General features: G+C 45.8%; 1 protein-coding gene across 4 annotated transcripts in view; it reads right to left on the reverse strand.

The window, feature by feature from the left end:
• CNTRL (centriolin) overlaps positions 1-27,286 on the reverse strand; it is a 1,220,196-nt gene that overhangs the window by 906,708 nt on the left and 286,202 nt on the right. For all 4 annotated transcript variants that reach the window (XM_069609523.1, XM_069609522.1, XM_069609524.1 and 1 more), the window contains one exon: positions 1,744-1,964. In XM_069609523.1, coding sequence (XP_069465624.1) covers positions 1,744-1,964 — 221 coding nt within the window. The remainder of the gene's footprint in view (positions 1-1,743; positions 1,965-27,286) is intronic.

Genomic DNA, 27,286 nt, shown 5'->3' on the forward strand with positions numbered 1-27,286 from the left:
GATAGAAAGGTGCAACATCTTACAAGTTACATGCCACCAACATGAAAGTACAACATTGGCAAGTTTGCAAAGGTCCACAATACATGAGGTTAATCTGTAGATTGAAAGTACTATTTGAAATGCCCAAATAAATGGCAGGAAGGATGACATGGGAGCAGGTTTTTGCATTACAAGGGGAAAATCACAAACCCGGTTTCCTCACCATCTTGCCTTCACGGTTTGCCCTTTTCGTTAACCCCCCTCATACCAACAGTTAAAGGTAAAAATGAACTCTCATGATCATGAAAAACAAACCTCACTCTAGAATGATCTTGTAAATAAAGTCAATACACAGAAGATATAGTTTTGATTTCAGAGAAGGAACTTCACGAATGGTGAAAAGTACAGAAAAGTATCTCTGATTTTTCTAAATAGAAGAACGACCAGATTAATTCTAAAACACATGCATAACGGTGTGGGCAGGTAGAGAAATCAAATGATGAGTCAACTCACAGAGATATCTTGGACAACAGATTCATGAAAAGGACAATGTCAAAGTAGAATAACAAAAATGGTTTAGTAAGATTGTGGAGGATTGCTTTAATTGGGTTATACTTCCCTGTTACGGCAAGAATAAAGTAGTTTACAACTATGGTTTTACAAATATCACTTTCTATTTCAGTGCTTACCAACTGAAATTTTGCAATACCTTTTTTCCAATATCAATCTTGACTAATCAATTTCTTGTATCCCTATGTTAAAGCGGAGAGAGCATGTAAACATATGTAAATGGTCTGTCTGGGCCATCACTGTCAAATTACATTTTTGGATGAATATTTTAAAGATTATGTCAGTTTACAGAAGTCACGTTGAACGTGGATATGCATGGGATACAATTTCAAGTTGAATGCTACTAGCCAGGCATACAAAGTCACACGGCCACAGTGTCCTCCGCGCATAGCCACAGAACGCTATTTGCTTACCACCTAGAGTCAATTATCACTCGCTGGAGGCAAGTGCATACTTTGAGGCATGATATCTACTTCTGATCATTTGAAATAAAATGTGCTTTGTCTCCCTGCTTAAAATATTACAAGAAAGTATGATTTAATAATGTGCACAGTCATAGCTAAGAATGGAGAGACATTTGAAAAGCTACTACCTTAACCCACCATGAGTTAAAACTAGTATACTATTGCTATTTCAAGAAGTAAACCTAGAGAAAAGGAAATAAACCTGCCAATTATACTTGACCCCAAAAAACGAATTGCTTTCTCTGGGAAGATGCTTAACAGGCAGAATCATCAGATATAGCACTGAGTAATGGAACAGTGAGTTGTCAACAAGACACTGGAAAGTTGGCAGAGAAGCAACTAAAGAAAGAATGATGGTTGAATTGGGCCAAAATACAGGAAAAGCAAAGGCTTTAGAATACCTCATGCAATTATTGTAGCATAATTAATTCTACCACAGTAGTGGGGAGACTATACCACACATGCAAATACAGTATATTGAAAATAAATGCTAAGTAATGCAGTTATGGAATATGAATGTTATCTACTGAATGGATAATAAAGGCATCTGGGACTCTTTGGTGTCCCCTCTTTTAGTGTTTCAACTTTCCTTATAGTGATAGTAGACATTTCAGAAGCAAATGGAGCGACTTGGGACTTTCAGGGTACATTAATTAGCCAACATTTCAGCTGAATTTATTTTTTAGTTTAGGAATCCACCAGGTTGCCATAAATCATCAACATATCTTACCTTTCTCATGTTTTCAGCATCCATGACCACTATTTCCAATTGGTTCCGCTCCTCCTCTAGATCCGTCAACCTCTGCAGCAAAGCCTCCTTTTCCGTTCTCAGATCTCTACATTCGTCATTTGCCTGCTTGGCCTGGCCTTTAACACTCTCAAGGTACTCCTGCAATCCCATTATAATCCCTTCCAAATCCCTCTTCAGGGCTTCATTTGCTGCTATCTGACCTGTACAAAATAAGGTAGAAATGGGCTAAGTATACAAAGAACATGTAGAACAACAAATGTAAATTGGTCTGACAGCCAGCTGAGATCTATTATAAATACATAATACAAACTGCATTTGCAGCCATTTTGTGAACAGGGTTGTGTGAAATGGTTTTAAATTGCAGTATTGTTAACACAAATATTGATTATTTATGAGGCACTGTAAATAATATGACATGCATTACTCAACGTAATAGCATTTCTGAGGATTGTATCTGCTTAGATTCACATGCTGTGCATATAGACCGACATCTAGTGGTAATTGCAGAGTATTGCATCTTGCCTTTAGAGGATCGAAAGGGGACGTTGACATGGGCGTGCCTGTAACACTATCCCTAACGTGATGTGTAATGTACCCAAAATCTCTCACACGTCGAGGTCTCTCAGACCTATGCGGAGCTCGGAAGAGATGTATTACAAAGTTATAACTTAATTGTCCTTTCATCATCGACTGCTGCTTCAAGACCCCTATGCCGAATAAATCTACGGATTTCGGTGACTGGTGCTTCGGTCAGGCCTGTACAGTAGGGAGAGTGGGGCCCCGGGGTTTGATTCTTTAAGAGTGCATTCTCTTTTCCACCTTTCTTTTCCCTTCTTGTCTGGCTGCCTTCCTTTACCTCAACCATAGAGAGGACTCCATTTAAGTTTTGTCTGTCTTGTAACGGAAAATACCAGTGGAAGGACACTCACCGAAAGTGTAACAAGTGTCTGGCTCGTGATCATGATGAGAGATCCTGCAAGTCTTGCCAATTCTTTTGTCCAAAAATGCTAAAAGATCGGCAGACGAAACTGTGGACAGCCTACGTCGTGCAGGCCGAGAGTGGTTCCTCCCATCGGCGCAGGGGCCTCGAGTGAGTAGGATTGAAGCGGAAGCCATTGATCCGATGTGGAGGCCAGAGACCTTTCCGCCAAACCATTAGGTTCCCAGTTGCCCGTTACCGACCCCGTCAGGCAGACCACTGGCGACAGGGCCACACCCACACCACAAAAAGAAAAGAACACAACCCCACAAGCTCCCTCGATGGATATGTTGAGGAAGCAACAGACGCCAACGGTCCCGTCGAAGGTTTCGACGGCGCCTACCGATCCTCATGGTCGGCCACCCTCCCTGCATCTCTCTCTAGGCTTGTCTGTTCTTTCTCAGGATTGATTCCCGGTATGCTGCAACTGATGTTTAATGGCCCATGGCATCCTTTTCAGTCAACTGCAAGGTGCTGGCCTCCCTGCATCCGTCGTCGCAGACAAGATTTAATACTCCCAATTACCACTAGATGTCGGACTATATTCACAGCATGTGATTCTAAGCAGATTCACAAGCATCAGAAATGTTATTAGCCAACTCAATGGTACTCATTTTGACAACTTCCAAAGGATGAAATGCCGAGTCGTCCCTGCAAGGAAGTACACCCTGTGTTCTAGTCACTACAGCACACAATCAAGGTTAAGAACTTCTTGATAAGCGCTATAAGACAGTTTTGTTTCTAGTGTCCATTAGAGCCCTATTCTAATGTATTCATTTCTTTTCCAAACTCACCTGATGCTCGCTCGCTCGCTCCTCCTTTGGACCATGCCTAGACATAATTAGTTCATAATGGTCGTTATAAGCAACCCACGTGTAGAGAAAATAATCTGTCTTCCTCTCACGTGCACCCTAGTCTCCAAACTTTACTCCAAGCCATTGCCGGCTCAGTCTGTACTAATCTGCTTTACCTCTTACAGTGCCAGTGTACATATACACCACTACGCCAAAGGTTGCCACAAAAATGTTTTTAAAACGAATGTAATTCATAGCAAATGATTAGGGCACTGTCAAGCACCTTAACTGCTGATGTACTAATATGGAACGTGTATACTCCTAAGGTTACAACACTTCTCTGTACCCTTACCCATAACCCTCAACTTGACTTTCATCTACTGTTCTGTCCTCAATCCTACACTGCACTACAATACACCCTTCACTTCCCTGAGAAAATAAAAGTCCTAAACTGTGCCTCGGGTGAGAAGCCCTGTACTTGTTGCTTCTTCTGACCTTTTTTGTATAGCACGCGTACCTTAATGTTCCAGTAACCAGAAATGACAGTTGAAACAATGTATGCAATGTGTAAATTATTTTCAGTGTTTTCAGATGACAATCTTCGTGGTTGAGGTGTCACTGGGCTTACTCTCCGGTTATTTGACAATTCCCACAGTCACCATGTTTTTGGAGTTCCCACACAACCCACATTTCAGTGTGCAATGTTTTCCTCCAGCTTCAATTGTCATAATATGCTTTAGGAGCTCTGACTCCCAACCTCTACTGCACATTTCTCGCACTGTAGTAATTGCCATGGCTTGCAGGGAGACCATGTACCTTACAATTCTATGTGTTTGTTGATGTCCTTAAAGGGGTTGTGGCAGTGTATGGAACAGTGGACTCTGTGTTCCCCACTTCCTACTCTCACACCTTCCCATTTTGGGCAGCTACAGTGGCCAAGTAAACTCACATGTCCATGGCAGTTTTTGTATTACACAGGGCTAAAAGGTGAACTCCGGCAGCCTTAGGACTGTGTGGGCTCATTCGGGACCACCGTACAAAAGCAGAAAGTACAGTCTGCCTCGAGAGTGCAAGAGGAGAGATTACATGGAGACTCTATACTCTCACTTTTTCTTTGTGGATTGATTTGAGCATAAATTACTCTTACTTCAAATAAGGAAGCTCTGAATTTATGCAGTTGTACTTCCTGGTTTTCCACAACAAAGTCTTGTAATGATGTTTCACTGGAAGTTCTGTTAGCCTAATGTAGCCATTGTCACAATTGCCTGACAATTCGTTGATGCCTCGCAGTTCTTTTGCTCTCCTCCTGCTAGACCACGTTGGTTCGGACTGCGTGTTAAGGCTCTTGGCAACAGTAGATTACTCATTTGAATCATCTGAGCAGGGTGAGGAGTACCAGGAGGGCTATTCTGGCGAATACAATGCTCCCCAAAAGACATATCTGGAGGAGGTGGACTAACTGACAGAGCCCTCACAAGGAACCTCGAGCTACTTTTAGGTTATTGTGGAGCTTTTGCTCAGCCACGTCTGTTAGGTAAGATTTTCATATTTGTGATAAATCTTCCTGACCTGTGTCACCCCCAGAACCTTTTGCTTGGACTTGGGAATTATTTGTCCTTGTCCCTAGGTGGATGAGAATCTCTTTCCCCTTCTCACCTAGTCTTTCACTCTTTTAATGGGTGACCTTTTTAGGTCTCTAAATAGTGTATGGTTGGAGTTATAGTTTCCTATAACTTTTGGGCTTAGGCTGGGTTGCCCCTTTGGTCTTCCCTGTTAATTTCTTTTTAAGGTACTTGGGTGAACTACTGTTCCCAAGTAGTGATAGAGGGATGTTCATCCCCTTTACATTTTATATAAGTGAGCCAGCACACCCCACCTTACGTGGAGTGCTGGGGGGCTACAATGTATCCCCTTTCTTACTTACCTGGTAACAATTGTGTTACAATTGAAGATGTACTGAATGGCTGGTGGCAGTGGTTTTACCTTAGTGACTTCTTTTTAGTCTTCTTACTCGGAGACTGTTAAATCAGCCTTGGTAATGCACAGAAGAGCCACCATTCTGCTAGAGTGGTGGGCTACTTTTTTCGCATTTTTTATGTGCTTGTTGTTTAAAGTCTTCCCCTGCCATTCTAGGTGGGAAATGCCTCAGTGCACATTTTTTCTTTGGCAGGAATCCTTTGTATTCACCGCCCAGGCTCCAGAGTTTCCGAAATGGCAGGAAGCGAGGGAGGAGTCCAAAACTCCACAGCCTCTGTTTTTCATGTTGCCTGAAAGGAACCATCTCCCAGTGGGTGGCTGGCTGTGCTGATTGGACAGCCAGACCGCCCTTTTCTGTAAATTGCAGGGAGATAGGTTGTGCTGTGGTTCCTGATAAATACTCCGAACCTGGAAGCTGCTGACAAGTCGACCACTGGAGCTGAAACCGAAGAGGAGAAAGGACGTCTAACGATTTCCAGCAACCGGAGAGCCTGCTGTGTAACCAAAGCCTGATGTAACCCTTCCTTCCAATCGACCTGGGGGTCCCGAACGTGACAACTCCTACCCAGAGGCTGTTGAGATCCACTAGTCTCAAGACCACCTGCATTTTGTGCCCTCCCACAACATGCTGCAACCTTGCTGGGATGCAATACCCCAAAACCTCAAGCTATTGTGCGGTGCATGGTCTTCCGAAGTGCAACCCAGTCCGAAACTTTGGTGGCCTCATCCTGGCTCTCCAGAGACACAATTTGAATCCCTGAAGTCCCCTCAGCAGAGTGCAGGACCGAGAGAGTGAAGAGAAAACGACTGGTGATATTAGTTCTTCATCTGGCTGCTGTGAAAAGGTGCCATATCCACAGAGCCGGGGGAATCTGTGTAGTATCCATTGCTGGAAGCCTCTTCGGACACCTGCTGCTGCAAGTTCCCATCCAGTGTCCAGTTCTTTCATCACTAGACCAAGAATCCAGGGACCAGGTCATGTGCCGCTGCATCCTGAAGGCATCCACTCCAAAACTCTTAATTTTTCCTAACCTAAGGTATTTTGTGGGCTTGTGCAATAGTTACCTTAAGTCCTGTGTGAATCCTTTGAGGCTGAGTGGGTGATTTTGTGGTTGGGAGTTGGCCCATACCACTTGCCGAGGCCTAATGCTGGAACAAATATAGGGCGACTTCACAGAAGTCCCTGGACACTTTAACTAACTCTGAAAGTGAATACTTACTTGTTGAAAGAGATCTATTGAACTCAGACTTTCCTGCAATTGAAACCCATTTCAATCTGCATACAGCTGGCTCCTAGACCACTAGGGTCCCTCTTCTGCCTCTGAGGGAACTCATGCAATAGACTAGGGAAGGACTGGATAAGAAAGGAATTCTGCCTTGAAAATATAACAAGTGTAAATGTACTTACTTGCTAAAGAAGTTAGTGTGGTAACTGTATCTCTGTGAAAGAAGTTACAAAGTGTCATTAAGTTTATGGTTACCTTTAAGTGCATTCTGCCCCTCTAAAATTGTTTAAGTTGAATGGTGTTCCCCCTCTTCTAAAAAGTAACAAGTGTTGGTACTGTTTTATCATTGCTTAACTGAATGATTCTAAATGCTTACCAATAGGCTTTACCTGCCTTGAATAACATTGTGTCATTCCTAAAGTGTATCATAGGGTTTTTCCTCCCTGGGCTGCTTTATACAGCTCCAAAACAGTTTTTAGTCAATAGTTGTCTTTACGTTGCTGGTAGCAACTCTTAAAAGTATATAGGCCTTACTCACCTTGAATAGCTGCTGCTTTTCTAAACTTGCTTTGGTGTTATTCTAAAATAGTTTCATAAAGTTCTTACTTACCTTGGAAACTGGGTTATACACTTCTTAGAAAGGTATACTGGGTATAACTACCTATTACATAAAAGATAGTTTTGTGCCAATAGGTCAAATTACTTACCTTGAAATGCATTGCGTCTTAAAGTGTAATTGGGGTTTGCTTTCCCTACTTTGATTAGTGCATTCTAAAGTTATTTAGTGTTCCTATGTATCATTGAGTAGGTTGAGGCCCCTCCAGAAAGTATAGGAGTTGTTTTACTAGTTCTAAACTGAGTTCTAAAAAGTAATGTTGCAAGATGTATACTTGTAACCAGGTCGGTTTATTATGTGATTTCTATAACCGAGTGTCACTGCATGACTGACCAGATCCTACTACCCTTGATTGTATTCTGAAAGTATATCTAACCTAGTCTTATTCCCCAAGAATAGTACATAACTATCCTCTTAGGGTTGACTCACCTAGACTTGCTCTAAATAAGGTTATACCTAGGTTTGCATGCCATAGGTATTGAGTTGGTTTTTATGATTGTGTTTATATGATGTTATAATACTTACCCAAGACTTATCTTGGTCTACTTGTATTTAAATAAACCCTTTATTTTTACATAAATAGGCTGTTATTCACAGAGCGTTGGCCATTATAAAAAGCTTCTGTGAATTAGGCCCATAGTGTTTCAGTGTTTCTTTGGACCATATGTATGCTACAATTTCTTTGTACCAAGCTGCAGCCCTCTCTGCCTCCTAATATAAGCCTGGCTACTCTGTGCATGCTACCACATTCTCAAGTGGTACAGCCTTATACTAAGAGTAGGGCTTACGTACTGTCTCAGATGTATGGTTTCATGAAGCCCTTAGTTGGACTTTAGAAAAACTGTCCTAACTACGTCCAAGGCCATTGAGCCCAGCTGACCCTCCTTGCGCCTCACTTCAGAACACTCGAGTGTACAGTGGCACCCATCACATGGCTTAAGTGAACTTGACCAGTGGGTTAGCATTCCGGGTTGGAAGAGTTGAGCCTCTTCCATCTCTCTCTAGGCTTGTCTGTTCTTTCTCAGGATTGATTCCCGGTATGCTGCAACTGATGTTTAATGGCCCATGGCATTCTTTTCAGTCAACTGCAAGGTGCTGGCCTCTTACACACTTCCAAGGGAAGATATTATGGGTGTCTTGGACCAAACCTCAGAGAACATAACCTAACGCTAGAAGGACGGTGATAAGCAGTCGCCATACAGGAATGAGCACGCCCCAAATGCTAGAGCCTAGCTAGACTTGTTCCTGCTTCGAAACAGCCTCAATTTCTCGGAAATGAAGCAGCCTCATTGTTTAGGTTGCACTATGATCTCTTCCACAATCAATGGGATGTGGACACTCCATTAGAGTAACAAAATATTTGTCTTTGAGGCTTGGGAAATCACTGAACAAGGAATCCAGACTTGTCTCAGGTCCACTTTGAAGGAAAGGTGAACACCTTTGTGAGGAACCTCACTCCCAAGACGATTCTTACTTTCATAGGCAAGTGCCATACAGACCTCTGTAGGAGAGCAGACACTTCCTCAAAGTCTTGAGTAGATACGCTTCTGGGTCAGAAAGTGGCCCCAAATCACATCGATCTCTTCTCGAGCGTTCCTATTCCTGTGAAAGGAGTATGTTTGTTAGTACTTTTCCTGCAATCAATAAATCACAGGCTTTCATCAGGAAAGCCCCCCCCCCACCTCCAAGCCATAGCAAGTGCTGCTTGTGTAGCTGTTTCCAAGGTGGACAAAGGTCTCAGGGTGACGACTAATACCAGTACAAACAGAAAGCAGATATCCCTAGAGGAGCAGGACAGCAATTTGTTTTATGTCAATTGGCAGGAATATGAGTGAATGCCTGTGTCCTGCAAATGGTCCAGGGTTTCAGGCTGGAATTTCTCCAGCGGTCATTCCATGTGAAGGCTCAGCTCACTGTCCAATTCGCCCCCTGATAAAAAGGAGCTGATGAATCTAAAAAGGGGGCAGCCCTCCTGGCGAACAAGGCCATAGAGGTTTCGTCCAGTCACCCGGGTTATATTTTTAGTACTTTGTTTCTTGTTTAAAACAAAAGTGAGGCAGATTATCAACATAAAGGTAGTTGAATAAGTGGTAGGTCTACAGGTGGCTGTAGATGCAAGGTATCCATCTAACATGGGACATTCAGCAGACCTTAGGATTGGCTGGCTCATCTGGACTTAAAAGATACTTACTTGCCAATACCAATCAACCTACACTCCTTCACAAACGTTTTCTGCGGTTTCTCTGGGGTTGTTAGGATTTCCCAATGTCATCCACCTTCAGTCTTTCATGTGGCTCTCAGGTTGAGAATCTGCTCCCTTACAGAGATCAGTGGCAGCATTCCTCGGGAGCTAAGGACTCCTGATTATAGAGTATCTGGAGTACACATGTCCCACGATGAGGCTTTTCTGTCGCAACACGTCAGGTTGGTGGGCCATAGACCGGTTTTAAATCTATGCTTCCTCTTCAATTTAGAATAGTAAAAATTGCTGCCGGGCTGTCATATAAGCTTTCTGGGATTCCCGCTTGATACGGTGCACTCCACCCTAATAAGTTGAAGGAGATCGCATCCACTCCGCAGAAGGAGCTAGTGAGGATCGTAGGCCGTCTTCTTTGATCGGAACATATTTTCCAGGTCGGTCTAGTAATTTACAGGGCTCTTCAGAGGCTGAAGATTCGCCATCCGAAGTGGGGTCAGAGCTATGCACAGATTAGGCCCCTTAAGAAGAATGCAAGGACCTCAACTAATGGTTAGAGAACATGGAAGCTTAGAACAGTGAGGCAATCTACTCTAGATTTCATTCTGGAGTTGGATGCCAGCAGGTCATGAAAGGACACGAGCTGTGGGACCTTTCTATTGGATGACATACTCCCTGGAGGAACTATTCTTGCATATTCTTGTAGAACAGAATAATCTCTGGTCGCCACCTGGGACGTCTTAAAAACAACTGCCGACTCAGAAGGGTGTGCCGCACTCATCCTCCTGGATCTATCCACGTCCTTTGATACAATCGAACCACACAATACTGAGGAACAGGCTCCTCATTCTAGGCATCAAAGACTACGCCCTTAATTGGATCATCTCCTTCATTTAAAATCACTCACAAATCTTTCTCCTTTTCCCTTTTTCCGCTGCCTCCCGCCCAGTCACAAAACGGGTGCTGCAAGGAACCTCCCTTTCGCCGCTTCTTTTCAACCTCTACCTAAGCCCACCGTCAGCTCTCATACGCTCACACAACCTTACCTGCTACAACTACGCAGATATGCAGACGAAACATGGATCAAAATACCCAAGATCCAAGCCTCCCTACATCCCAACCTCACCTCTTGTCTCTCATGCATCGAACATTGGATGACTAGCAACCACCTAATCCTCAACCCAGGCAAATAAGATATCCTTATATGCACCAAAACTGCTCTTAGCCCCCAACAATTACTGTGGCTGGCTGCCCTTGGAGCCCCACCTGCCGCCTCCGTCAAAAATCTTGCACGCACCATGGACGCAGACCCATCCCTCTCCAATAACATCAACTCTGTATCCAAAACCTGCCACTTCCACCTAAGCATCCTAAAATGAATCTTTCCTTACCTCTCTTACCATTAAAGAGTCTGCGCTATACTGCCCATTATCTCCTACCTGGACTATGCCAACTCGCTCTATCTTGGCGACCCTGCACGCCAGCTCAGGGAACTTCAACATATCCAAAACGCAGCAGCCAGACTGCTCCTTGCCCAGAACACACATCACCCCCGCACTCAGAATTTTGCACTGGCTCCCAGTGAGCCTAAGAGCAACCTTCAAAGCCATGCGCGTCACACACCGAGCTCTCCATAATACGGGACCAGAGTTCTTTCAGAACAAAATCATCCACTACCAGCCCCCTAGAAACCTCCCATCCAGCTCAGCTTTCCTCCTGGCTATTCCACCACACCACTCCACCATGTGGAACACTCTTCCTCTGCCTCAAAACCAGTCGATTTACTGCACTATCCTAAAACAAAACCTACAAACTTCATATTGCATGTATATGAACAGTCACCCGAAGCGATGCCGGCTGCATTTATGGCGTCACTGACTTCCAAACACCTGACGGTACCGGCTGTGTTCACGGCAGGCCAGACCACGCATAACATCATACACGTATCATGACCCTGCCTCCACTCAAGGGCCACTAGCCAATTCACAGCACTCATATGTAGCACTCATATGTAATGTCGCAGGATTGATGAATGACTGCACCAGGCATGTACGGAAAACAGGCAAATCGCAACAATAGTGATAGAAGCACAGTGATGTGATAGAACCAACGCCACCACCACCGCTATTCATACAGATTCGGATGCACTGTGGGGAATTCATGGTAAGTTAGGCCGCCATGGTCAAACACCCGTACGAGCAGGCCTGGTGTGGGTCCCCTCTGCAATACCACAGGGGGGCAACCAAGAACCAGCTCTGCATCGCTCTGGAAGGAATGGGGTAGGGGAGTTTTGTGCAAATGTGAACCATTGAATGGGCAATAGAGGGAAACAGTTGTGTTCATTGGGACATTGGAAGTGGACATCTGATGTACAGCCTCTCACAAACCTCCCCATCTAATCCATGTAACGGTTACAAGTGACCTGTCCATGGATTAAGTTGTGTTATTTTGACTTATACCATGCACCACTGCCATTTTCATGGTCTCCAGGCGGATCTTAAAAGGAAGAGTGTTGGGATTGGTTAGTTAATGGGATTGAGAGGGGAAAGGGGCAAGAGGGCTTTGATGGGCTTTTGGTGGCTTTACTTCAGAAAAAAACGGTAATTGTGTGCTGGTATGTTTTTAGTTGATTGACGATGTGTGGTGTTTGGTGGGTGTATATGGATGTTTTATGTGCACCATGGTGTTGGAGAGTTGGTAGAGTGCTTGTAGTTTTCTGTGTTTTTGTGGCGAGGGTATGCGCCTGGTTTCTTCAGTGTTCAGTGGTGGGAACGCACATTATTAGAGAGTTTTTAATAGGATTATTCGGGCAGGCTAGGTCTTTTTCTGTGCTTCGGCTGATCTGTTGGGTTAATCTTATTCTATCGAGTTTGGGTCGAGTGTTTTATTTCTTTGGGTGATCCAGTTTCGGTGTTCATTATATTGCATGGCGTTTTTTCCTTCTCCGGGGGTTCCCTCTTTAGCTTGGTGAGGTAAAGAAACATGTTTTAACAGTTTCCTGAATTTTAGGTGATCTTCTGTTATTTGTATTTCATTTGGGAGTGAGTTACAAAGTCTCACCGCTATGCAGGAGAATGCAGATTCCCAAAAATGTGCGTTTTGCGCATGGTTTCATTTTGAGGCGAATGTTGTTGCTTGGCGTTATGGGTTTGTGTAGGTTTGTAGATGGAGATTCTCTCCTGTATGAATTCCGCTCCTAAAGTGCCTGATCCACTACTGCACAGTGGTAAGAGGGTAGGCATCAGAGATGCCCATTTTCTCACCCTCTTCCTTCTAAACTTCTACTGTCCATTTCCACTTTGAAATTAAGGGTGGAAATGGACACAAAATACAAAAATGTAAGCTTGCTTTTGGAAGCCATCTTGCCCTTTGATGAAGTTAAGGCAGCACAGTGTCTTTAGGAAAGAAGATGGTAGTCACTGGTCCAACGTTTTGGAAAATGGGAGAACAGAATGTAGAGTCTGTTCGTGTCAGGGTAGATTGGTTTGCATACTAGCCGAATGATGCATACAATATCAATGCCCACAATCATAACTTGGCTGTTGGTGTTGGAAATCTCATATGTGCAGATATTTAGGTCACCCAAGAAAGATACAATTTGCTATGAAAAAGATGTGTTGGGCGTGGTTGAGTAGGTCAAATTGGGTGGGACTTTTTTGGGAAGGTGGGGAGGTAATATAGCAGGACGTATACTAAAGAAATGCTAAGGCTGGTGATATTTTGCTAACAGGCATGAAGATTAAGCCGTAGCGTGCCTTCAATCATCTTACAAAAGCGTGTCTCATCACTCGGCCACCTCTGTACTATCCTCGTTTTTGTAGAGGATGTTGCAATAAGAACAGAGGAGAATGAAGATGTCTAGCAGTGATGTGTGTTTGAATTTTTCTTGGCAGGCCAGGAGGTAAGGGAAATAGACAGAATCTGGTTAAGAACCCAATTCATTTGGAGAGCAGAACTAGCTGGATAGAGGAGTAATATGGAGAAAGAGGGAGTGGGCTGACATTCTTTGCTAGCAATTTGATTAAGGGTTAAGTGGGGTCTTTTATGACCTAAGATCCAGGGTGTGGGAAGATTGCAAATTTCAGAGCTACATTGCAGTATGTTCAATTTTTCCTGCGGATGGTCAAGGGCGAGGACACATGCTGCTGGGATGAAGACGTCACTGATTAAGATGTGCAGGCAAGATCTCAGCTGGGATAAGTGGACAGCTCTGAGTTTTTCTTGCTCTCAATATTTGGCAAGTGATCTATGAATGGGTCCTGCCATTGTCAGAATGTTGGCAGGGCCACAAGAATAACAAGTTACGAACATTACGTGTAAAGTTGGTTTGGATTTATAGGATATGTCCACTGCAGATTCCTTATTTTTGAAATTATGCTTGCATTGTGCCACCACCCACAGTGTTGTGAGTATCTTAATGTTAAAAGTATTTATACCGTGCACCGTCACCACTGCTGTGGTCCCTTGGCGCTCCGGTGGATCTGAAAAGGACGGTGGGGAGAGGGTTGGGGAGGGGGTTAGTATGGTGTAGTGAGAGTAGGAAAGTGAGAGTTGTGATGTCCTGTTGGCCGCTTCAGTTCGGTTTGCACCATTCGCTAAGCTTAAGTGCGCTTTTCGATGGGTGCCAGAAATCCCATGTGCTGTTGTGGCAGGGTTATGTGTTGTTAGTTTGTTGGTGCAATGTGGTGAAAGTGCGTGTGGATTGCTGTGCAGAGAGGTGGTTGTGTGATCTGTATTTTTAGTATGCAGAAAGATATTTTTACGGTATGGTTATAATGGTTTTCAAGTATTTGTCAATTTCTTACCACTTTGTCTTTGTGTTTCTGCGCCCAACCTCCACGACCATCCTGTATGGTTGTTATTCCAACTTAACCATCTAGTTGGCAGGCACTTTGCGTAGTCGGGGCTCTCTTTGTGTGGCTCTAGTGGCTTGTGTATCTAGCTCATTTCCTCTACTTTTCCTGACCTGCAGCAGGTGTAGTTTTGGTCACAGGACTTGTCCCTGATTGTCCACCTTGTTGGTTGTCCCCACCTATCCAAGTACCCTTTAGGAGTGGTGGCTTGTGGGCCTAGGTGGGCAGTGTGCGTCCACCCCTGATTTTATAATGGATGGGAAGCTTAAGGATTATGGTCTCCTACCAGGCTATTCATGCTTTCGTATTAGTCCTTTCATCCTAGTTGAGTGCTCCTGAGTCTGGATCAAAGAGACAGATTTTCTGTAGTTTTCGGAACTCCAAATGACCCCTTGTGTTGCTTTTATTTGGTAGGTTATTCCAGGTTGCGGTTGCCATGTGAGTGAACGATAATCCTCCGAGTTTTCTTTTGTTGTAAGCCTTTGGAACTATGCGAATGTCGTTGCTTGATCGGAGTGATCTTGTCGGGTGGTTAATGGTTATTTTTTTCTTTAGGAACTCTGCTCCCTGGCCGTGTACTGCGCTTTGTGTTATGCATATCATTTTGACCTTTATTCTCTCTTTCATTGGTAGCTAGTGTAGGATTTTCAGTGCCGGGCTTATGTGTTCTCTTCGTGGTAGTCTGAGCAGGAGTCTGTCATGATGCCCGCTCCCGGGGAGCCGGTTCAAGCCCTGCGTCCCCGAAAGCGGACATCCAGTCCCCAAGGAAGGACCCAGCAACCCCATATAGGGGCCCTTTGGACAGTGTCCTGGCGCCTATGGCGCCAGGCTCATAAAAGACATCAGTCCTGGCGCCATAGGCGCCAGGGTCATTATGGGAGTGCTTGGGTGCACTTACCTGATGCAGACCATGCTGCAGGATCCCGGCCTCCTTGAGGCCTGAAAGGAACTACTTTACCTGTGGGACTAATTTACCATCCGGGCGTGGTCGGGGAAGGATACATACCTGATTGGAGGAAGGATACATACCTGGAACTTCTTCCAAGGCTATTTAAACCCCACCCGAACAGCCACACGTGCTTCGCGTTGTTCTGCATCTAGCAGCTGGACTCTCACCGTGTCTGCTCCTGCATCCTGACTTCTGCCACACCTGCCAGCATCCTGGATCACCTGCAAAGGAAGAGAAGAAGAGAACAGAAGAAGGAAAAGTCCTTACCTGCTAAATCCGCATCCCGGAGACATCTCGCCGACAATCCTGAAAAGGAAGACTTTTATTTAAAAGCTCATCGCGTCGATCGCTGCAGCGCCGCATTCCACTCACCTTTACAGGGCGCCTCCATGTTCAGCAGCGATCATCTGGATTCGCAGTCACGCCCCAGCGCCTAGGGAGAAAAAGACCAGAACAAAAAGGTGAGAGAGAGAAGGGAATAAGGAAAGCTAAATCTCCATGTTAAGACTTACCTCTTGATTCATTCCCTCTTCATTTCGGGTCCGCGCCGCATCCTGGCATTTCCGGACCCCGGCCCCTAAGGGGAAAAAGAGACATCAGCTTTAATGAGCGAATGAAAAGACATTACCAAAAAACGCTCATTAAAAACTTACCTGATTTCTACAAGGATTTCACCTCTCATCTCGGGTCGGTGCCTGTTCCCCGGCATTCCGTACCCCGGCCCCTATGGGGAAAAAGACACTAGCATTAGTACATTAAAGCATGGACACAAGGGGAACCTCTTATCAAAAAACTTACCTGGAAGCCAAGCAAGTTTGGTTCTCACCAATCCGAAAATCCAGTGAAGTAACTGGATACCAACGCTCCCCTGCATCAGAAGCAGGATGGAGAGCTCGTCCTTCCAGACCCTAAGGTGAGACGCTACGAGGAATCACAGAAGGGTTTCGAGGACGGTGAGAGGGGAAAGTGGGAGGCCGATTGCATTACCCCGCAGACAGTTAATCCACTATTTTCGCCTACAGAAGGATACTTCTGCGAGCCAGACAAGCGAGATTTGGGGGCCCGGTCCAGTCCATCTCCCGAACCCTGCGCATCACCTAGAAGCGGTCACAGCAGCGCGAACCAGGCCAGCGCCTCCGTGGGAGTCAGGTGAGCGTTACAGAGTCTTGCCGCAGTGTTCTGGATGCCCTGACCTTTTCTTAACAATCATTCTGGCATTTCTAGGTATAGGCTGTTGGCATGGTCTTCTCTGGACATGAGTGCAATGATGGTAAGTGTTTTTTGGGTGAAAGAGGAATGGTAGGATCATTTTTTACTGTCTGTAGCAGGAAGAGATTATGGCGTTTGTGGTTCAAATGTTAGTTTGTTGTCCCTCAAGACTCCAGGGTTTTTTAATATCGTTGAGGGAGTTGGCGCTGTACCCAGTTCCGTTGGCCATGGGATGTGATGGTTGTTATCCTTGCTTTTAGCTAGGATCATTACTTCAGTTTTGCCCGGTTTGAGTTTGAGGCTGTTTGTGTTCATCCAGATGTAGAGCTCTTGTAGGCCGTTGTTCAGCGTTTTGATTTCTTCCTGCGTATCTTGTATTTTGTAGTTGTAGCATGTGAGGGCGTGTTTTTTGATGAGTTTGATTAGTGGCATCTGGTGTATATTGAAGAGCAATGTGAAGAAGGATGATCCTTGTGGTACTCCCCAGTTGGATTCTCTTGTGGTTGGATTTGAATGATTTGATCCAACTGGTTTCTGTCCTATTTGTTAGGAAGGATTTAATCCATAGTAGGACTGTCAGTGATTCCTATTTCTTCTAGTCTCCCGATGAGGATTTCATGGTCGACTTTCAAATGCTGCGGAGAGGTCCAGAAGGATTAGAGGTGTGCTTTTGTCCGAGTCTGCATTAGTCTTTAGATAATCCCAGATTAAGAGCAATGGCATTTCCGTTCCCCTTCATCGGTCTGAAGCCTACTTGTGCTTGGTCCAACAGTTGTTGCTCCTCTATGAATTCTTGTGTTATTCTGAAGACGGTTTATAGTGGCATTTTCGAATGTCACATTTTCGAATGCCTTTTTCTCGAATGAAAAATGTCAGAAATAAATGTTGATTTTTTTGTTATTTTTTTTTTTAATGGGGGGGTTCCCCCCCACAATCCCCTGTTTTTTTTTAATTGACCCCTTTTTTTTTTACTAACTGAACCAAAAAATATGGACATTTTTTTTCGACAAAAAGGCATTTGAAAATTTAACTGGATGGAGACATAGGTCTCGAGAAGTTTAGCTAGGTAGTGGATGTTGGAAAGGGGTCTGTAGTTGGAGGTCTTCTACCTTTCCTGCTGTGTCCTTCAGGAGCGGCTTGATGTATGCCGCTTTGAATGATGGCGGTACTTTCCCTGTTGAAAGTGATTGGTTGAAAAGGTTTGTGGTATTTCATGGGGGTCACTGGTGTATGTCTGGGGGGGCATGGATCCATGGGGGAGCCTGCTTTGTTGCTGTTACTTACCAGCTGGACAAATGTCTTCTCCGATAATTGGGGGAAGTTTCGGTCACTCTTTTGCATTATGGTGTGAAAGGTTTTTCCTTTGCAATCCCGTCGATCATTCCAGCAATCCATTTATGAAGTTGCTCTGTTTTTGATTCGATGTCAGCTTCGACAAGTGTCGTCGTCAGTGGTTTGTTGATTTCTAATTGCTCTGCTAGGTTGCTAGCTTTGATGGTTCTCCCATTTCTTTTCATGATAGTTGGGAGGTTTTTTTTTTTGCCGTTGTTGTGGGGAATGGGATCACGAATGGATTGACGAGGTGGTCGCTCCAGAGAATCTGCAATGGTGGCGTTGTGGCGATGAGATTCTTGTTGGCGAAGATTGCATCCAGCGTACCTCCCGCAGCGTGGGTTGCTCCTTCGACTAGCGGGTGTAGTTTCATTGTCTTCAGCAGTTTGGCTAGTGATTTCTGTGAGTTAGCGGATTCTTCGCCAAACCAGATGTTAAAGTCTCTGAGGATTACCAGGTGTTCCTGCTTGATGGCTACGTTGGTGATGGCTTCAGAGAATATGTCAGTGAAGCTTGCATCGTATGTTGGTGGTCTGTATACCAGGACGAATTGGAGGTTTGTTTTGGGATTTGCTGTTAGATGTAGGATCATGGATTCACAGTTTTTGATGTTTAGTAGTTCCTCCGTTTTAATTTTGAGATGTTCCTTTTATGCTATCGCCAGTCCTCCTCCCCTTTTCTTTTTCCTGTTAAATTGTGAACACTTGAAGTTGTCAGGGATGCAGTTTTATGCAATGTGGCTTTGTAGTGGTCGTCAGGCCATGTTTCGGTTATGAATAGGATGCTGATACCATCTTCGCATAGGAGGTCGAAGATCTTTGTGGCATGTTTGCACATCGATCTGGCGTTGATGAGGTTGCAGTGGATCTTTTTGACACAATTTGAATTGTTTTTTTAATCCTTGCGGGTTGTTCTGTTGGGCTCTTTGTTTGTGAGACAATTTGGTTGGTGCTCCATGTATTCTGCTTACTTGCAGAAGTGATCTGTTAGGTTGCTTGTCGGATTGATGATAAATTCTTCTGTTTCTTTGTCCTCTATGTTTCGTTGTGGTTGCTCGCAGTGCCCTTTTGTTTTTGTGATATAAGGGGAGAGGGTGTTGGCTTCATTCCTTCCCCTTCTTGGGTCATCTCTTCTCTTCCTGGGTGGTTCCGGTCCGTTCTCGTTGTGCCCGGACATATTAGCGCTGTAAAGATGCTGAGGCGGTGAGGTGGTTGTGCGATACAGTGTTAGATATAGGGATTTTTTTGTGGTTGTAATGTTTGTTTTGTTGGCTGTGGTGTTTTTTGGCGTGTGTTCAGTATTTGAGGCGGTTTCTGCTGGAGTCAGGCACGTATCTGGTTGGTTTGTTCTTTTTTCCGTTTCTCTTTGGCGGCGTCCTTCTCTTTGACGGGGCATCTTCAGCATCTTTGGTGGTGCGATAGCTCGGACTTTGTGCTTCCAAACATTCACTGAAAGTGATAAGTGGCATCGCCAGACACAAGCTCATCTAATCACCATGATATGCACAAAAAGGTCTGGGAGCCCCTCTACCGAGAACGAACACGGCCAAATAACCTGTTCTATGGGAAGGTGCCTACTTGGCAGGGTCTACAACCACGTTTGAGATCACTGTACCTTTCACAGAGGATAAATATCCATTTGCATATCAGTTTTTGTCCGACCCACCAGGGCAGTCCAGCACCAAAATGCTTGCCAATTCTCCTCTGAACAAGAGTACCAACAGCTACCCCAGACATGTTTCAGTCTAGTCGGGCCTCATCAGTGAGATGAAGCTGTGCCTCTTGTTCGGGAGAATTCTCTGTTTGGGCTGAATTTCCTAAACTAGTGAGTCCCCCAGCAGCTTTGCTGGATTTCTGGAGTTTGTTTTTTTCTCCTGCCAAAAATGAGACTCTTTTTCTCCCACTCTTGGACATGATTTATGGTGTTCCTTCGACTCTTAATGTGTTTTATGGGCTATGGGGTCCTTTATTCCATAGGGTCTCGTGTTTTTACTATGTGTGTTTACACAGCACCTTCCGTGCGGTGACACAGGGGTGTCATAGTGACACCCCACCATAGACTCCATACACTGGGACTGACTACTGTCTCCCAGGGCATGTAAAGTCACCATTGGCTTTACTAGTCCCAAATTATGAACAGAAACCAGTACAAACCATCATATTGTGGACGTACTGGCCGGGGCAATTTGATTGCCCTGGGGTCTGTTAGTCGAGGGGGCATGTCTCCGTCCCCCCTGATTGAGTTTTGGCTGGTGGCAGTGGATACTACTTTTTATATTCAACCGCTAATATATCCTTATGGGATTTTCCCATTGTTTGAGGCTACCAACTTTAATTATTTAATTCTCATAGCCTCGAACATACCGCCGGTTTATTTATTTAATATTAATTCGCCGGTTGGTATTTTTTGCCAGGACTCGATTCAAAAATGGCGTTTGTGTTCCCTTCTGTGACTCCAACCCAAGTCGAGCCCTTTGTTCCACTTTTGGCGGGCTTCTCCCCAAAAGCCTCCAAAAGTGGTGCCACTCTGTCTGGGTACCACAGGGGGTGTGGGAGGGGGTTTAGGAACCCTGGACTGAGTTACCTTGGTAACTCAAGTCACACTCTTGTGTGATTGGCCCAAGTGGTGAGCCAGCCGGCTCATCACTTAGCATGTTCGACAGCTATGCGGAGTGAATGGGGGTGTGCTGCATCAAAGCAGGGCTTTGGGGACTGGAACTTCAGAAGTCGCCACAGGACCTGAGAATCCGACGAGGTAGACACTGAGCCGACCTGCTACGACGACACCACCGGTGGAGCCCTGCGGAACCGACTCACCACTTCCCGACGACAGAGAAGATCTTCCGGCTGGAGAATCTTCTCCCCCCGACTGGTGGGCACAACCAGTTTACCTTCTTTTCCTCGCATCCCAGGACGTCTTGTGGTCGAATTGCCCGTGCCAAGCACCCCGGCAAACCGGATAGCCACTTACCACTGGACCGCGAATAAAAGGACCGCTCCTTTTAACTGAACTCCGCGGCTGGTTTCTTCCTTGGCAGTGCAACGGACTCCTGTCTTCCTCCCCGACGAGATTCTCTCTTCCCCCGGACGAAGCACCGACTTGCATCCGCTGCCAGGAACAACTGCCCCCGCTGGAGTATTCTCACCACTTTAAGGTACCGTGTCCGCCAGGCCTCCCTTTCTAAAGATTGCTACAAGGTAATAATAATCCCTTAAACTTCTGGACTGGGATGGCCGCCTTGACCATCTAACTGGTCCCTTTCTTTTGGTCCAACTCTTTCTGAACCTTTGAGACTTTTGTGCACTTTTCAACCGTGTGACCTTGGACACATTTCGTTCTGATCCTCTTAAAGTGGATCCGGCTTTCTGAACTCTAACTTCACGGTTTGATTCTGCCTTCCTCTCTTGCTGTGTTCTTGTGAAAGTGTTGGGATCTGTTTCAATTTATACCCTGCCTTTCTCTCCCTTTTAAACCAAATTATTAGAGTGCCATCTGCGTTAAGCGCTCACCGCTGTCTGAAAATAAGTGGGGCTTTACTTAAGACTTGTCTAATATTCTTTTAAGGGAGTGTCTATCTTTTAGTGACCGTGTTTTTGACTGCTTAATATTAGTGCCTGTGTGTTTTATTAGATGTGGTTTTAAATAAATAATTATGTCTCTTTTACACCAAGCTCTGGTCAGTGTTTGCTTGTTCTGTTGACCTATTGTGAATACTCTGTATACTGCCTAACTCTTTTTGAGGGAGGTCTGACTGCTCAGCCACAGCTACCAAGCGAATCTGTGTGGTACAGACTGCTACCAAGTGGGTTTACTGCCAAACACCTGTGGTCTTAAATCCTTTGCAGTGGTCCCAGAGGGAACTTCATGGGTTTCTGCCTAACACCTCTCTAATCATGATACGTCCTGCCATAGGAGGACTTGGTGTTTCCAAGGCACCTGAGGATGGTCAGAAAAGGAATCTACAAAAGAGCCATAATATCCATCAGAACCAAGGTTACCCCTAAGGCACACACCTTGTTTTTCTATTGCACACTATTTTCTCTGCAGATTCTTCATCTTTGAAAGACAATCCCACCAATGACTAACACATTCATAAGGAGGGGTCTCCGAGGCACCAGGAGGAATGGAGACATGTTCTATCAAAAGTGTCCTGCACTACAGATCTTCAAAGCAAGGAGTCACCCATAGAGTTTGAATCGAGACAGCAGGTTATCGCATGGCCAAATCACAGACCAATAGGATTCCTTCCCATGCAGCACCACTGGCACCGCCGTGATGGCGTTCACCACAGGACTAACTGGAAGTTGCTTGACTGAAGAATCTGCCTTCTTTTACTCAAGTGTCTGTGTTTAGGGGATTTTGAGGCACTCTTGGAGTGAGACCACCTCCTGTGCTGCTTTTCTTTAGAATAGACCGAAGGACTCCAGCCAGAGTCCCTCCTCCGCGAATGCACCAAGTTCACCTGCTCCTGTCCCAAAGAGTCTCTAAAACCTTGTTTGTAGCTCTTCCTGTAGTAAAGAGTTCCAAAGCACCACAAGAAACAGTCGGAGGTGTCAGAGATGAACAACATCCTGGAGCACTTACCGCAGAACTTAAAGCCTGTTGGTTTCTTAATCATTCTGGAAAAACGGTTAGGAAAAGTCTTTTTTTTTTTTTTTAACAAACAACTAAATTCAAATTGCTTGACTGCTGGAGTGCTTCATCGGAGCATATTTAGAAGCCCTGCTACCTACAGAATCAGAAAAGTAACTTTTGGCCTTGGGGTAGGCAACACTTATCCCCTACCCACCAGCACTTCCAATGAAGGTGGTGAGCCGTGTACCGCAGATATTGGTGGTGCCACCCAGTGCCATGCAAATGTGATTTCAAATTTTACAATATCCCAGCCTGCAGACTAGACATTTCAAGATAATGAATCTTTGGCTAGGATTAACATTCTTCCACTGTAAGGGTGATCCTCCTAGGAGGCAGTCGGCTGTCAATGGGAGAGCTGCTGGGATAAAGGGGATGTGCACAAGGAATGACGAGGGGCAACCGGATGTGTGAAAGTTGGTAATAAGACATTTACAGACAAGCAGGGCTAATAGGAAATCAGAAACTAGACTAGATGGGTGATGGACCTTGGCAAAAATATGGAGAATATGAAAGGCAAGGGACACATTTGTGGCAAAACGGGTATGTATTTGGGGCAGTTAGTAGCCTTGCATGGGAAATGGAGGTCAGGCATAACATATGGGGGTGGGGAGATGCTGTCAATCTGGCCTACTGGGAAAGCAATCAGGAGCTGGGGAGAAGGTGGTAAGTGAGGAACAACATGGAAGGAGGTGCATACAATTGAAACCATGTCGTGGAGAAATGGAATGTAGGAGCTCACCCAGGGCCACAGGGAATTCTAATCGGGGTTCAGTAAGGGGAGAAGGGTGGAACCAGCCAGCCTGGAAAGGAGTATTTGTTCAGAAGAACAAGTTACTTCTTACCTTGTAACGTTCTTTCGACGGGATGTTCCTCCGACGTATTCCTCATCTAAGATATCTCCTTCCAGCTCTGCTGGCCTTGGAAAAAATTTTCTCTCTAGAGGGCGCTGCGCGTCGACGTCCTCCGAGTCGATGTCCCTCGACAGCCGCCGTATCGACGTCGGCGTCATCCTGCCTATAAAGGCCGCGCGCAGCGTCCGTTGCTCAGTTCCGTTTTGTAGCCCACAATAATACTTTCTGGACTAAACTAATCACCCTGAAGGAGCGTAAGCTGCAACAACAAGGGAAGTAGAACTGTGGGGATGGATGGGAGGGTCGATGAGGAATACGTCGGCGGAACATCCCGTCGAAAGAACGTTACAAGGTAAGAAGTAACTTGTTCTTCGAAGGGATTGTGTCCTCCGACGTATTCCTCATCTTAGATAGGCTCCCATAGCAGTATTCTATTATCGGAGGAGGGAGTACTGACTTCACGCTGTCTTCTATTGATGAATAGAATGCAGTACAGCCCTTCCAAACCTAGTCTCTTGACTGGAGGAGGAATCCAAATTGTAAAAACGTGTAAAGGTATGGACAGACGACCATGTAGCGGCCGCGCAGATGTCTTAAACCGGCACGCCTCTTTTGAGGGCCGATGAAGCTGCAATACCTCTGGTCGAATGAGCCCTAAGGTTTTGAGGGGGCTCTTTCCCTGCCAGTTTATAACATTCCAGAATGGCTAGAATGATCCATCTGGAAATGGTCTGCTTAGTTATTGGTAACCCCAGCTTGTGACCTGCGTAACCTACAAACAGCTGGTCTGCCTGTCTTATCCTGGCTAGTCTACTGATGTAAAAACTTAAAGCCCTCCTAGGGTCTAGCCTGTGTAACCTCTCTTCCTCTTTCCCCGGGTGAGGAGGAGGATAGAAAGATGGTAGGGTAATCTTCTGAGTGATCTGGAATTCAGAAACCACCTTTGGGAGGAAATTAGGCTTCACTTGCAGGACAACTTTGTCTTTGTGAAATATTGTGTGAGGGGGTTTACAAGAAAGAGCTTGTAACTCGCTCACCCTTCTAGCAGATGTAAGTGCTATTAATAAAACAGTTTTAAGGGTAAGGAATCTTAACGAACAAGAATGGAGAGGTTCGAAAGGTGTGCCCATCAGGAAAGTTAGTACTAAGTTTAAATCCCATAGGGGAACTTGGAATGGTCTTGGGGGATAAACATTGGTTAACCCCTTTAGAAACTGTATTACCAAGGGTAATTTGAAATAGGATGGTTCTTCCGCAGTACGCTTAAAGATGGATAGCGCTGCGAGATAGCCCTTAATGGTGCCAACTTGAAGGCCTGAATTTGCCAAATATAGTAGGAAGGACAAAACCATTGGTGTACCACATGAAAAAGGGTTGATATTCTGTTCTCTACACCAGCTGCAAAATCTGTTCCAACGGCAGCGGTATAAATACTTTGTTGCTGGCCTCCTTGCCGAAAGCAACACCTCCATAACATCATCAGGGAGGTCCCAATCCTTGTACCTCAGCCTTTCAGAAGCCAAGCGTGAAGGTTGAGGGTTTTGATGTCTGGATGGAGAACCTGACCTCCCTTCTGTGAGAGTAGGTTCTCTCCGAGTGGAAGTCGAATTGGAGGGCAGATGGACAAGTCTAGAAGGTCCGGGTACCACATTCTCCTGGCCCAATCCGGGGCAATTAGGATCATGGTTCGCCGGAATCTTCTCAACCTCCTGATCATTTGAGGAATGACAGGGACCGGTGGGAACGCGTACAGAAGCGGAAACTCCCAGTCCATTATGAACGCGTCTCCCAGAGCTCCTCTCGGGGGAAATTCCCTTGAGCAGAACAGGTCGCATTTCCTGTTTAGGCTGGTGGCGAACAGATCTACCTGAGGGGTTCCCCAAAGGGCGAAGATCTCTTGAAGGACTTCCTGAGCTAGCTCCCACTCGTGGGAGACTGTGTTCTGCCTGCTCAGAGCGTCCGCTGTCAAGTTCTTCTCTCCGGCTAGGTGAACTGCCGATAGAGAGATTCCTTCTTGGATTGCCCAAAACCAGAGCTGCATCGCCTCTCTGCACAGGGGTAGTGATCCTACGCCTCCTCTTTTGTTGAGGTAATGCATGGCCACCGTGTTGTCCGTCATTATCAGGACGTTCTTCCCTTGTACAGCTGGCAGGAACGCCTTCAGGGCAAGTCTGATGGCTCTCAGCTCTAACAGGTTGATATGTAGTCTGGACTCCGATGGAGACCAACGACCGCTGATGGTCAAGTCGTTGGCGTGGGCTCCCCACCCCGTGAGTGAGGCATCCGTGACTACTGTTATCTCCGGCCAGGGTTGCCAAAACTGTTCTCCTTTCAGAATGTTCTCCTGACAGGCCCACCACTGAAGGTCTCGAGCCACCCTGCCGGGAACCTGAAGAAGATCTGTCATTCTCCCTGAGAATTGTGACCACTGAGTCCTCAGTGCCCACTGGAGGGATCTCATTCTCAGGCGAGCCTCTGGCACTAGGAAAATGCAGGATGCCATGAGGCCTAGCAACCTCAAAAAGTCGAAGGCTGGGAGACGTTGGGCATGTTGGAACTTGGTAACCATCTGTAGAATATCTTGAGCCCTCACCTCTGGTGGCGAGGCTTTTCCCAGGGAAGTGTCCAGGATCGCTCCTATGAACTGGAGTCTCTGCGATGGTATAATTTGTGACTTCTTTAAATTGAGGGAGAAGCCCAGTCTGTGAAGGAAGTGGCACACGTGATTTAGCTGGATCTGAGCTTGTTCCGAAGAAACAGCCCTGATCAACCAATCGTCCAGGTAGGGGTAGACGTGAATCCCTTCCCTCCTTAGACTTGCAGCCACTACCGACATTAACTTGGTGAAGACCCTCGGGGCGGAGGACAGCCCAAATGGCAGCACTCGAAATTGATAGTGAGAGTTGCCAATTGCGAACCTCAGGTATTTCCTGTGTTTGAGATGGATAGGCACATGGAAATAAGCGTCCTGAAGGTCCAGAGATACCAACCAGTCCTGGAACTGAAGGGCCTGGAGGATCTGAGAAAGAGTGACCATCTTGAATTTGTCTTTTCTGAGGAATTTGTTCAATTATCGCAAGTCCAAGATGGGTCTCAGTCCTCTGTCCTTCTTTGGAATGAGAAAGTAAGGGGAGTACCAGCCCTTGTTCCTCTCCGCTACAGGTACCGGTTCTATGGCACCTTTCTCTAGCAGGTCCAAAATTTCCTGCAAGAGGAGCGGATCTGGAGCTTTCTGAGAGCTGATCCCAGGTGGATGACTCTGAGGTATACGTAGGAAAGGCAGGCAGTAACCTTGGGCAACTGTTTCCAATGCCCAAGCATCTGACGTGATAGCCTGCCATACCGCCAGATGTTGAGTCAACCTGCCTCCTACAGGTGTCCTGTGAGGGAAGTCCTCAGAGTGGTTTTGGGGCGGCTGATGCAGATGCCGATGGTAAAGAGGCACCTGCTGTTGCTGCGGCTTTTGAATATCTACCCCGTCCACCTCGGGTAGTTCTTCTTTGTCCCCTTTGAGCCGGTCGTCCTCTACCTCTTCCGAATGCGGAGTAGAAGCGAAAGGACTTGCCCCTCGCAGAGGTTCCTGTGGGACGAAAGGGAGTCTGACGGATTGCAGCTCCTAGGGATTTTGCTGCTGCTTTTGAAGTTTGCAGTTTCTCTAAACTGTCATCCGCCTTTTTCCCGAACAAAGAAGAGCCATCGAATGGCATGTTCAAGAGTCTGGCTTGCACATCTGGGGCAAAACCAGACTTTCTCAACCAAGCGAATCTCCTGGTTGATGTACTTGCCGCCATTGCTCTGCTGATACTGTCAGCCGAATCAATGCCCGTCTGGAGGGATTCGCACATAGCGTCTTTACCGTCGTGTATAATATTCAGGAACGCATCCCTTTCTTCTCCCTCCGGGA

This window comes from Ambystoma mexicanum, chromosome 8, assembly GCF_040938575.1.
Source record: "Ambystoma mexicanum isolate Mex_15411 chromosome 8, UKY_AmexF1_1, whole genome shotgun sequence".
Classification (NCBI taxonomy): Eukaryota; Metazoa; Chordata; class Amphibia; order Caudata; family Ambystomatidae; genus Ambystoma; species Ambystoma mexicanum.